The 14218-nt window shown below is 41.7% G+C and overlaps 1 protein-coding gene across 1 annotated transcript in view; it reads left to right on the top strand.

The window, feature by feature from the left end:
- The window catches only part of LOC124553485, a 65264-nt gene extending 62537 nt beyond the window's left edge, over positions 1–2727 (top strand). Inside the window, exon 4 of the mRNA XM_047127341.1 lies at positions 2587–2727. Within this exon, the coding sequence (XP_046983297.1) occupies positions 2587–2727 (141 nt within the window). The remainder of the gene's footprint in view (positions 1–2586) is intronic.
- The last annotated feature ends 11491 nt before the right edge of the window (positions 2728–14218 follow it).

Raw genomic sequence — 14218 nt, 5'->3', positions numbered from 1 at the left:
GAAGCATTTAAAGGTATTCTAAGGGAACTAGAGTTCATATTTTCGGAAGATGACGCAAAAAAAGACGAAGCGCACGTGAAAACGAAAGCAAAAAGCAGTGGAATCCACAAGACACAGTACGAAGAAACAATAATTACGAACCACGTGATAACTTCGCACCACGAAACGACAACAGATTTCAACAAAGAAACGGTTATGGATCTAGAAGAGAATATGGCAATAACTATAATTCACCCAGGAACGGCAACAACTATTACAGAGGGAATAACAACAACTGGAACGGGTATTGGAGAACCAATAGACCGACAAATTATCAACAAAGAAACCAATATCAACTAGCTGAACAAGAAAAGAGAATACAGATAGAAGAGGTGGAGGTAAGACCACCAAACCCCGAAAAACGTTCGAATTGACAGCTAAACGCCCATGCCAAAGAAAATGACGCAGGACAATTGCAGCACCTTGAACAGAGAAGTAAATACGTTATCACGAGAAGAGAAGAAGGAAGAAACAAATCCGCAGGGACCAGATGAAAACGAAGACAGGAAAATAATAATATCGTGTTGGGACGAAATTAATTGGGAGAATACTGACGAGGAAGATGAATTACGAGAGGCATGCAAAACGAATGTAGGAGGACAGGACGAAGTAATGAGTATTGCAGAGCTATTTGAGATGGAAACCAGGGAAAGCGAATTCAAGGAGGATAATGCGCAGTCGACAGAAGTTGAAAATAAGTTATTAGTGGGCACACAACCCAACGTATATAATTAAGGAAGTTATGAAGCGATAATTAGAGCATTTAGATGCGATTATGTGGAAGTAGTGACGAAGAAGGAGAAGATAGACGAGGATGAGGAAAAAGTAGAGGATGTTGAAGAAAGCGTAAATGAAGGAAGAAATAGAGAAGAGGAAATAAAAGAGAGAGAAGTAGCAGTCGAAGCCTATCCTACAGAAAGTTCGAATTCACAGGGGAAAGTCCTGAAAAGACTCATGTATGATTCAGTGGAGGATTCGTTGATGCAAGAAGAAGAAGAACAGAACCAACCCTTTCAAATTCAACCAATTTTGAAGGCCATGGTAAAGCATATCCCAGTCAATATTGTAATTGATAGCGGAAGTGAACTGACCGCGATCTCAGAAAATTTATTCATGCAGTGTAATGCCAATGAGGAATTGCCAGTTCTGAAAACACGTAAGATTAAAGTAAGAGGTCCTATTAGAAACAATGCTGCGGAAGTTACGAGACTAACAAGGTTAACTCTTTCGTGTCAAGGTCAAAAGATCGAAGCCAACTTCGTGATTATACCTAAACTAACTGTAGATTTGATTATAGATGCAGATTTTTTAAGTGAGAGACGAGCGATGATAGATATGGGGAAAGGTAGCGTAACATTCGGGAATGTCACACTTCTCTTTGAGCAAAAGCTAAAATTAGAATGATGCGAGATAAAGAGGATGAAGAATTAGAATGGTATGCACAAAAGGGGGAATCGCCTCAACTCATGTTAGAAGTCCATAAAGAAATCGACGAAAAATTGCAAAAAGTTCAAGGTATTTCGGGACACAGTAAAAGAGAATTAGAGGGTATTTTACGAGATAAAGCAGAGGTATTTTTACCTAAGACTGGCAGTATTAAACACTTTCAGTACAAGTCTGAAGTAAAACAGCACAAACCATTTAGAGTGCCACCCTATACAATCCCATTAAGCTACAGGAATAAAGTATTCTAGGAGATATCTAGATGATGATATTATTGAACCAGCTACCTCCACATATAACAGCCCACTCCATATTGTACAAAAACGAGATGGGAGCATCAGGTTAGTGCTTGATTCCAAACAGATCAACGCAATCATTATCACTGAGACAGATCGCCCACAAAAATTAGAGGTACTGATACAAAACTTCCACGGTACTAAGATATTTTCATCAATTGATTTACGGAGTAGTTTCTGGCAAATAGAATTGGCCCCAGAATGTAGAAAATTTACAGCGTTTATCGTATTCGGTAGATGTTACCAATTTAAACGATTGCCATTTGGTTTAAACATATCATCAGCAGCGGTTATTAGGGGATTTGATACTATACTCAGTCCTGAAATTTTACAAAAAATTACTTGTTATGTTGATGATGTAATTATAGCAGAACCCTCTTGGGAACATCACAACGACACATTAAATCAGTTTTTACAGATCATGAAAGAGCATGGGGTCACAGTAAATATAACGAAATCCTAATTCGGAAGGCGAGAGGTCAAATTTCTAGGACATCTATTTTCAGAGAAAGGGGTAACGCCCAACCCAGAAAAACTAACAGCAAGCAACGAATTCTGTACTCCATATGATAAGAAAACTCTCAGAGGATTTCTAGGTCTCACTGGATTCTATAAAAAATTTATTTGGATCGACTCTCTCGCAACACCACGGCTATGTGCGTCGACTGGAAAAAACACGCCATGGGTATGGGACCAACAAGCCAATGAAGAATTTTTAAAAGTGAAAAACGCACTAACAGCAGCACCAATTTTAGCACATCCTGATCTAACACAAATTTTTGTATGGCCACTGATGGCGCGAAAACAGGAGGACACGAGGCAACTCGGACCGCCGAGTCGCTCGCAGCTGGTCGCCCCGCCTGCGCAGCCGCAGCAGCCTGACAGCCCGGGGAGTGGTGGGGCGGGCAGCTGGCGGCGGCGGCGGCGGCTGCGAGTGCGGAGGGCCTGAGCTGTTGTTCAGCACTGTGTCGAGCAGAGCGTCGTGTCGCACAGTCTGCGAATTCCCAGATGCCAGAGTTGCAGGAGCGACGCGTCTGCATTACATTTTGCGTGAAGCTCAAGAACACCTTTACGGAGACACGCCGAATGATGCAGGAAGCCTACGGTGATGAGTGCTTGAAGCCGTACTCGGTGTTACGGAGGGTTCACAAGGTTTAAAAATGGCCGGGCGGAAGTTAAAGATGACCACAGTTCAGGATGCCCTTCGACGACGCAAGTGTCAGGAACGCCAGCGAAATTGCACGTGCCAATCGAAGACCGACTGTCCCAGAGAGACTGCAAAAGAATGTAACATTTCAGTCGGATCACGTCACGAAATCCTGACACGGCATCTCGCAATGCATCGTGTCACCGCCAAGTTCGTCCCACTGCTGGTGAGTGAAGACCGGAAAGACCTCTGCCTCACAATCTGCGAAGAGCTTTCGCATCGCGCAGATGAGAACTAGATGCTGCTTAAGAGACTCATAAATGCTGATAAGACGTGGGTCTACAGTTATGATGTTGAGACCAAGGGTCAATCTTGACAGCCGGTCGGGGAAGGTTCTCCAAAAAGGGCTCGTCAGGTCGGATTAAGTGCCAAAGCCGTGCTGAAAGGTTTCTTTGACTTTGATGGTTTAGTTCGTCACGAATTCGTGCCACAAGAACAAACTGTTGATCGGTGGTACTATCGGGACGCATTGCGGCTTCTGTGAGGAAATGCAACATGGAAACGGCCCGAAATGTGGCGAGACAGTTCGTGGCTCTTGCGTCACAATAACGCACCCGTACGTGCATCCCTGTCGGTGCGTGACTGTCGCTCGAAAAACGAAATCACTGCGCTGCCGCATCTTCCGCACTCTCCATACCTGGCCCATAGGGAGTTTTTTTATTCCCAGAGTTGAAAACCGTGTTCAGAGGATGACGACCTGCAACGATAGACGAGATAAAATAAATTTGGCACAGGCGGCTCTTCGCGCGACCCAGCAAGAGGCGTACCGAGTCTGCTCCCGAAAGTGGAAATAGCATTGGGAGCAGTGTATCAGTTGTGGAGGAGAGTATTTGGAAGGATACCACGCACAATAAGTAAAAGAAAAGCTCCGGAATTTGTTGAACAGACATCTCTGTTTTGAACATCGTTTCGATTTAGTTCAGCAGGACAGCTGTTATTGTATAATACGAGTAGAGATTTTGTTTGGACAGTTCAGGGTGTTCCTACTTTCATCCAACCGTCTACCAGACGCACAGCAAATCTTGACAGTATTGTTAGTAAACGTATTCCTTCTAACAGTGAAACGAGATGGAACTCTAACGCCAAAATAATGTCAGCTAATCCCGAAAATCGTCCCAGGCTAATTTAGGTTTTACATGACATAATTCGGAGTCCAGACTCTAGCGCAAGGACTACAAGAGAGTTCTATGGTTTCGGAAATACCCTTCTAGACTTAAACTTGCAAGATCCCCTCGCTTCTAAACTGGTACTGTTACTACTCTGCTTAGCCGCGAGTCCCTAGAGGGTGGTATATGTGACGTACAGTATGACTGGTCAGCATTTCCGCCAGGAAATTGCGAGTGTGAGTCGGACCTTGCTCGATCCGCCTCGGTGGGCCGTGTCGTCGGACTTCCTCCTACCTGTGCGCGGTGCAGCTCTCGTAAATGTCGTCCCGTGCAGATTCTTCATTGGCGCATTGGATGTCTCTGTCGGTGGAAGCTAATGATCTGAAATTGCTGTCGATCAACTTTGGGGCATCTACTTACTCGAAACTAACATTCAGAATTACGTAATATCACTTTTATTCCTATTACATCAATAATGAAACACTCGTGTCACAAACTACTCGTAACTGAGAGCACAGCTACCATCGAACAAGACAGGAAGAGCTCTTAACGCCGACTGCCGACTTTGGCGCGCGGCTCTTACTAGGCTCGTCACAGTTCGTGGATTCCCGATCGTGTTCGTACTTACTAAGATATGCATTTGTTCATGAACGGGTGTGAATTTTAACGAGGCAGAATCATGATAAATAGTTTTAAAATCCAGAGGCTCCTCCTAGTATTCATGTTGTCATAAATGACTTTAATTATTAAATATAAATAAACAAAATCGGTGAGTTTGGCGCCAAGATGGCGGTACTTCCCGTCACGTATATTTCCCAGGCTGACGCCTGTTTCTACGGTCCAGCGCCGAGGCCCACCCCACTACAAGCGACACACGGTCGCGTCGTCACCTAGCCAGCCAGCGGCTACGGACTACAGCACTTCCTAACTATCGTGAATACATCAGTAAGAGACAATAATTTATTAAAACTGGTAAAAATGTCTTCCTCACGTAAGAGGCATCTTACACATTCCCCCTGTTGCTTCTTTCCAAAACTGTGCGTTTTTCGTGAGGCAAAATCGCAATTTTGAAATAACAAAATCGCGGTATTGCAAAATTCTAGGAGTAGCCTTTACATTTTGGTATTTGCTTTCTATTGAGATCTTTAACTTTCCCTTTAACTCAGTATTTCTTTTTTCTTGTAATTGGACGTAAACAATTTTTTTTTAAATTTTCATTACAAAATTACTAATCGTTCTGTCTTATTGCTCTTCTATGTCACCATATTATTAGAATATTAATTCCCATGCTCTGGTTATGAACATCTATACTTTCAGATAAAGCACAACATATAAATGAATAATTGAAATAGTGAAAGAGTATAAACATTTCCCAAATAACACCAATACAAAATGAATAACGAAGATACAAGACAATTTGTTATACAATTCAGTTTACAGAACATTAGATATACATTTTATTTAGATACGTTTTCAATAATTCGTGACGCCTGTCGAAGAATACGTCACCTCATCACTAAACAAGACGCGCGACTTTCGTATCGGCTCTATCGCCGTTTTTCAAAAAGTTACCAAGAGCGTCCTTTCTTTCGTTCAAACAGACCACTATATACATTGATGATGAACTATACCTTCAGCACACTTAGGCCAGGGCCACACGAGCGGAACAGCTGCGGAACGTCGGACGCGCGGCAAATGACCGCACCGCTGTGGCGCATGGGGCAGACGCAGACGCAGCAGTCCACACGGGGCGGAACGTCTGCGGCTGCGGAATTCTGCCGCTTGCCAGCCGCATCGCCCATAGCGAGGCGGAAAACCCGCTGCGGCACTCGCAGCGCTGTGGGTCACGAGAATCAATTAGGCGTTTCACACGGGCGGTGCGACAGGTGTGCGGAGAAGGGCCAGCTGACAGCAGTCAGTGCTGGGAGCGGAGTAGAGGGCCATCTGCAGCAGGCAGTTGCGTGCTCCGTTCCGTGTGACTACAAAGTGACTTCCACGATGTGCCCACTAGACATTGAGAAAATAGATATGGAGATATAATGGAAGTGGAAAAAAGGCCTTGAATTTGGGATGTAAGGACCGAGGAATACAAGGACAGAAATAAGAAGGATGCAGCATGGCATGAAATCTGCTCTGCACTATTCGATGATTTCGCAGATCATTCGAGCACAGAGAAAAAAATCCCTTGCTAAGTTTTTCGTCCACTATTAGAATAATACAATTGGTTAAAAGATCGCTCTGAATTGCGACATAGCGAATTAGTTTTCTGTAACTCGTTAAGTATTTTTCTTCAGAGGTTGCTGAAGAATGATAAGTGTTGAGAAAGTCCTGCATTTCTATTATTGTTGACTTGTTACACATTGATAATGTAACAACAATGCACAAATATAACGATAGAAAAGAACAGTATATTTGGACAATAATATGTAAGAATAGGCAACAATGGTATCGATTCTTTTGCATGGCACGAATTAAGGCACATGATCGCCTTGGGCAATTACAATATTGGATAGAGTGATAAATCACTAAAAATAGAACACTAAACAAACCAGGTTCAGTAAGCACTGCCCTCAAACGAGTTTCTGGATAGTATCTGAAAGAATCAACAATAGCTGATTAGTTACTTTTATTAAGTCTCAGGTGAATTTACAGGTGTAATTACCGATAATAACAAGCTAGAACAATAAAATTAATAAAACTGTAAATATTAAGGAAAATGCATAAAAAAGTTCATTTTCTGCTCTATGTAACACCTCAGATTTTGCTGTTCTACCAAGGCACTTTAAAGCCTCACTTACAAAATAATTTCCCATTACATCTCCGTTTCTTATTGCTGACACACTTGTTCTTCTTTCAACCAAGTTCGTTGCAGTCTCAAATCCATTCACAATAAATGTGTCTTCAATTTGGTGCCCATCTCTCTCGCGCACATAATTATGCAGAACACAACATGCTTTTGTTATGTCAACAGCAAAATCCAATTTCACATTCATGGCTCGCTGGAACACGCGCCATTTGTTCGACAATATGCCGAAGGAACATTCAACGTACCTACGAGCCCGTGACAAACGGTAGTTGAAAATTCTCTTCTCGCACGTCAACATTTTACAATCATATGGTCGTAGTACGTGTTCTGAGAGTCTAAATGCTTCGTCACCAACAAACACATACTGTCCCAGTGGCATTTGGTAAGCCAGAGGGCTCTGGTATACACAATGTATTTCCATTCAGACGTTTCCACAGGGTAGATTTTTTAAAATTTGTGCTGTCTGAATGTTTTCCAAACGAGCCAATGTCAACAAAAACGAATCTATAATCTGAGTCTGCCACTGCTAAAAGAACAATGGAAAAGAAGTCCTTATAATTATAAAACAGTGAACCACTCGTCTTAGGTCTGACCAACCGATTGCCCCTATGCAATTTGGGAAGTTTGCACGGATTTGGAATCCATTGGCAATATTCTTCCACTCCTCCTCTGTCGGCTCAGGCAGACACTTGTCACGCAGGCAGCCCCAAATCGCACAGCACACTTTCCTCACTATGTCACTGGCTGTCGACTTGCCTATTCTGTATGTATAGTGCAGATCAACTAAGTGACAACCAGTAGCCAAATACCTAAAACCAGAGATATAAATGTACAAAAATTACGTTCAATATTTAGTCATTATTTAATGATGTTAAAGATTTTAAAGTTACGTTAAATTTCCGTTTCTTTTTTTCTCCTTTGTAGGCCACAAGGCACAACAAATGTGGCGTAACATTAGGGACTATTATCGGAAATATGTAAGGAAAGTGAAGAAATCTGGTTGAGAAGCAGTAAGAATATTAAAATACGTGTACGCTGACCAGCTGGGGTTCTTGGCACCTGTTTTAGAAACAAGAGATTCAGTTTCAAGTCTACAGGAAGACGAAATTCAGCATTTGGAACATCCTTAGGAATTTTCCCTGGCAGAAGACGACACAGGCAATCCGGTAACTTCAGCTGACGCCTCAACACCTGAGCAGATTTCAGTAGGCTCATCAGTTCCACAAAAGAAAACGAAAGTGAGAAGAGTGACAACAGATCTTGAAGCTAAATTATGCAAATTTCTGGATAGTCCTCCAATTCGTTCTCCGTTCTCCGTCCGCTGAGGACGAAGACAAATCTTTTTTTATTCCTTGTTGCCCACTCTGCGTAAGTTTGATTTAGATCAAAATCTAGAATTCCGTATGGAAATTTTACGCCTACTTCAGCGCATCCGAAACGCATTTCATGGCTGTTATGCAGCGTGTCAGCAACCTATATAACGTTCACCAACGCACGCCGTATGCCCAGGACATTTCCAAACATTACAAGGAAATATGTACAACCAGCGTGCAGCTCCTCAATTAGTGCAGATGCAGTCAACAGTATCGAGCTGAAAGAATTCTGACGTCTAGAGAACAATCGCCTTCTACTTCACCAGAGTTTATTGATTCTGACTCTTAAGTAGAGGGTTTTCGCAGAAAAGTGAATTAAAAGGAGTTACTTTCCTTTTTTGCATGTCCATTCTGTTAATTTCATTTACTGTTAATTGATGTTTCTTATCCTCAAAAGACAGATTTACATGTAACATTTCATTCAATATCAATAAAGAAAAGAGAATTGAAATTGTTCGTTTATTGACCTAATCATTATCTTTTTTGTTAATTGAAATGAAGGTGTTGTTAAAACTAGTGATAGACATTACTCGATTTCATTAATTTTAGCTGAGATAATTTTTGGCTGAGACAGGATACTTACACATTAGAATTCACTTACCTTAAAGTTATAGCCAGCATTTCCATTGAAGGTATAGCGAGTCTCATGTTATTGTCTTGCTTCTGTAAAGCGTTTCTAAGCGTGTGATGTAATTCATCGAAGCTTGAGAAAGACATTCGGAAATAGTTGAAAATTTTCATTTCATCCTCTCGTAGCTCGTTAAATAAAACGTAAAACGCTCCTTGCAACAACCGACTACTCACCATTGGATGCACCCAGTACTTTCGGTGTATTCGTCTCTTTTTCAGTGTTTTTAACCCTACGTATGCCACTAATGCAGAGTGTCGAGCATCCATCGGGACTACCAGCTTAAAAAAAAATGAAGGAGAGAACAATTCAGTCTATTTGCTTGGCCTCCTCGCGGCTACGAAGCGAACTATCTTCATTCTAAGAACATTTCGCACTGTAATAGAATGAAAAGTGTATTTTTATTCTCGTCTCTATTGTCATTTAATCGCAAGGTAAACAGTTACCGGGTCGATTTTACTTACTTTCTTAAAAATTGTGTTGATAATAGTTATTTAATATTTCGTGAATGAAACAGTGTAGACAAGAAAAAATGACACATACAGCAAATAGATAACTCTGCACCTGAATCTGCAAATGTCTCTTTCTACTTATAAAATGATGAACCTCTTAAAGATGCAACGTTAACATAAAGTGTGACTGTAAATGCCTTCACGGACGACATGCGGAAAATAAACGAGGCACAACTCTGCATTGTGAGCGAGAATAGCCTCGAGCGTGGCGCGCCATAGGGAGCTGCGGCCAAGCGCCTATATATATCACTCGATTACTCGAGACTGGAAAGAAATATGGCTCTCCTTCCAGTGTAAAAAACAATTTCGATATCTTAGCTACAAATCGTACGCAGCATTATACGACCTCTAATGCACCAAACGCAAAGTAGCCAGCGACGACATTTTTTACTGCAAACTTTTCAAAATATGCGCTGCATTTTACTTAATTATGAAGTATCACGATAACCAGGGGCAGCAGCGAAAAGAAAACCAGTTCGTTATCAAGCTGTGATATCAGGCTATAACATGCGTAAAAATAAATGTTTTTCGTCGAATAGTTTCCTCACAATCGAATGAGAGAGATTGCGTAGCGCAGAACACAGACGAATTCAAAAACAGTGGTTTTTAATTTTTTACACGAAAAGTATAAGTTGTAATGAGAAACTAACTACATGGACGGATGTAGCTTTCCTTCGTTTACATGAAACAAATTTTTTCGAGACAAAATAGATGACTAGATATTTGGCTCTCCGCACGAACATTCCGCAGCTAGCCGCATGGCTACAGGGCTCTTGCGTCTAGCCGCAGGCCGTCGACCGTTGCGGAAACAATCCGCTCGTGTGGCCCGGCCTAAAGAGACACAGCAAAGTTATCTGCCCTACTTTACAGCACCAGGCCGTCCACTACACCACTGAACACTGATGCCTCAAGACAGTTTTATTTATTTCTTTTTTCGCGCGCCACTGACAACACTTTCTTTCGAACCAGTATCCACTGTAATCCCGAAGTTAGGGTTCTTCGGTTCCCTGGTTCCGCTGGGATCCGGAGGCAACAGCCATTATCAGTTTTCCCCTTTAATTGATATTGCTTTGGATAGGTTTCCCATATTCCTTGGACTGCTTACAAGGGCGTCCACATTACATCTCATCATTCATCAGCTACTTTACAATGGTACATGAAACAGAAAAAGACTACTTTAGACAGAAGAATACGATAATATTTTACAACAGTTCCTGAGAAATCAAATAACAAAGCTCTAAAACAACAATAATACTAAGATTTAGTACCACATTTCATTACAGTTCGTCCTGCTAAACACCACTGTGTCAGTATGTAAGCCTTCGTTTGTTAACAAAGTCGTAGACACACCCTCATGACGTCACTCTCAGACGCTAGGGCACCGACCCGTCAGCTGGGCCGGTCAGAGGAAAGCTCATTAAGACCAACCGGTGCCTCGCGTGACGTAACACCCCGCCCCTCATTCATCGACACTGGGTCATTCACCTACAGACCTACTCATAAACTAAATATTATCATTTCCTCATTCCCCTTATGTTTATTACAGACTCTTTCCATATTATCATGTCTTTCTATATTTAATACACAAAGAAGTTAGTTGCTACGTCGGATTAGAGTGTTTTTTCATTATTTTTTTTTTACGCTAAAGAGATATCTTCCTGGCAGCTACTATTCATGCTCGTCAACATAAGAGGCTTCCCCGTAACTACCACGATATCGTTTTACATCCACTACATTTTAAATTCCTCTGACTACTTTCGACTCAGGGTGAGCCACTTCCACGACATTAGGGTGTGGTACCCTACTAACCACATAAGAACCTTCAAAAATCTCAAAAAAGTTCATCATTTCAGCGTCAATTTTGGACGATTTCCTGTGGACTCTAAACAGTACTACGTCTCCGGCTACACATTCCTTGGGTATAATATTCCTATCATGCCTTGCCTTCCGATAAGACCCTTTTGCTTTCGTCCTGCTTAACACCAATTCCCGTTTTTCTTCTACAGTCACGTCTGATCTCTTTGGGAATTTCACCATATTCTCAATCAAATTTCTAGGCTTTCTGTCCGTTAGCAACTCATATGGAGACACCCCAGTTGTCGAATGTGGCAGTTTGTTCAGTATCTCCTCAAACTCTTTAATATACATTCCCCAAGCAGTGTGATGGTCATGGCAGTAAGCCCTGCAGAGCCGTCCCTGCTCTTTCATCACTCTCTCTACCAGGTTCGAAGCTGGGTCAAACCTTGTTATATATATGGCTTTGGTGTCTAGCTTCTCCAACATCTTCTCCCATACTCTGGATACGAATTGAGACCCATTATAACTGAGCATTTTTTTTTGGTTTATCCACGGTGCGAACGTAATCTTTTTTTTTTTAACTTATTTGTCATTACTTTCCTTGTACATCTCTCTCAAAAATTTCGAAAATACATCCATTATCACAAAAACGTATATAAACCGCCCTCTTGAGGCCGGTAGTGGCCCGAATACATGCGCCGATGCCATCTCTCCTATTTCTTCCGGTATAATACAATACATCCGACCCTTGCTACTAGTTGTAGGTGTCTTCGTTTTCTGGCACTTCTCGCATGGATTTCTCGAAAATCCGACAAATCTTGATTCTCCTGGTTCATCCCCAATGGCAATCTGGACAGCGCGTCCGCTACTACGTTGTCTTTACCAGGTCTGCAATGTATCTCATATTGGCATTCCTGAAGAGCTATAGTCCAACGAGTGAGTCTGCCATGTGTTAATCTGCAGCTTTTCATAAAAGATAAAGCCTTGTGGTCCATTAAATAGTATCTGAACTTTTTGAAGGCCCATACTATGGCCATTGCCTCCTTTTCATTAACGTTATAGTTACGCTCGCATTTTGTCAACAATCTACTCGCGAATCCGATAGTACGATGTTCTACCCCCTCTTCCGTCTCTATTTGTAATCGGTGGGCACCAATTCCAAAGTCCGAACTATCTGCTGACAAACAAAATTCTGTGTCCAGTTTAGGGTGGTAGAGTATTCCTCCTTTACATAGAGCTTCTTTTATGTCATCGGACTATTTCTCACACTGCTCTGTCCACATCCAAGGTACATACTTTCCGGTTAAATTATGCAGTCACTTTGCATTTAATACCTGTTTATCAGTGAATTTTCGGTAAAATCTACACAAACCGAAAAACGACTTTATTTGTTTCTTGTTTTTTGGCTGTGGGAATTCTTTGATAGACTCCCATTTCTTAGGATTCGGCTTAATACCCTCTGCTGATATAATATGTCCTAAAAATTGTATTTCGCTCTTTCCGAATTCGGACTTAGTTAAATTCACGGGCCGGCCATTGTGGCCAAGCGGTTCTAGGCGCTTCAGTCCGGAACCGCGGGACTGCTACGGTCGCAGGTTCGAATCCTGCCTCGGGCATGGATGTGTGTGCTATCCTTAGGTTAGTTTGGTTTAATTAGTTCTCAGTTCTAGGGGACTGATGACCTCAGATGTTAAGTCCCATAGTGCTCAGAGCCTTTTTTCTAAATTCACGGTAACATTGCCCTCTTGAAACGCTTTCAACACGTCTTCCAGAATCCTATTGTGCTCTTGCCAATCACTGTCAGCAGTCCGGATGTCGTCCACATAAACGGTCATTCTAGACAAAAATTCTTATCCCAGTATGTTATCCAACACCCTTATGAACGCTGCTACCGATATATTCAATCCGAATGGGAGAACTTTGAAATGATAACATCTGCCTCTATATACAAAAGCTGTGTACTGTTTACATTTTTCAGCCAATTTTATTTGCCAGTACCTGGCAGTCATATCGAGGCTAGATAATTTACTGGCCCCTTCGAAGTTTTGCAATAATTCTTTAAGAGATTCTGGCCTATCATTCTAAGGCTCTATTATCTTATTCAATATCCTAGCATCCAGCATCCAAGGTTACTCTCACTCAACCATCTTTCTTTGTCACATATACTAAGGGATTGCAATATTGACTCGTCCATCTTTCGATAATTTGCAATTTTATCATCCTTTGTAACTCTTTTTCTGCTGCCTCCCTTCTTGCCAAAGGTATCACATGGGGTCTCAGTTTGAATGGTTGGTGCGGTTTGACTTTACACTCATAAGGTTCTCCTTTCATTAACCCAGGTCTATTTGAAAATACTTTCTGATACTTTGCCAGCAACTCTCCTAGTTCTTTTATTGCACCTTGGTCCATATCATCGATATTATTTAATTTAGCTTTGATATCTTCTACTGACCATTCTGCCTCAACTGGCTCTCGTCTCTTTCGAATCTGCTTCTCACTGGAAACACTCACGCATTATTTTCAGGTAGAATTTTCCCTGCGCCTTCTCTTTAGCTTCAATGGCCCTGCCAAACCTAAACTCGTTTCTAGTACCATTTACCGTCAGGATCACACTACCCCTTTCTAAATCTACAACAGCTGCATGGTCTACCAATAAATTCATCCCTAATATAAGCCCTATGCAAAGGTCAGGTAGCACTATAGCATTAACTTCTAATACAATTCCTTGAAATCTCACCTCTTACCTTGCTTTTTCCTCCTACTGCACCCACGACTCTAACTCCTTATAACGGTAACTTAGGTACCTGTTCTTGATCTCTCATTTGGTCAGAAAGCCTCTATGCTATGGCGCACAACTCACTACCTGGATCAATGACTGCTACTGCTTCGATACCATTAATATCCACATCTATAATCGGTTGAAACTCTTCCTTACTCACCATTTAATCTTCCTCTAAAAGAGTTTCTTTTTTCCCTCTTTTTCAAAGCAGGTTTCTGAAGACTGGCTGCTT

The sequence above is a fragment of the Schistocerca americana genome, chromosome 11, assembly GCF_021461395.2.
Source record: "Schistocerca americana isolate TAMUIC-IGC-003095 chromosome 11, iqSchAmer2.1, whole genome shotgun sequence".
NCBI lineage: Eukaryota > Metazoa > Arthropoda > Insecta > Orthoptera > Acrididae > Schistocerca > Schistocerca americana.
The sequence above is the reverse complement of the archived record's forward strand: the minus strand, read 5'-3'. Positions and strand labels throughout refer to the sequence as shown.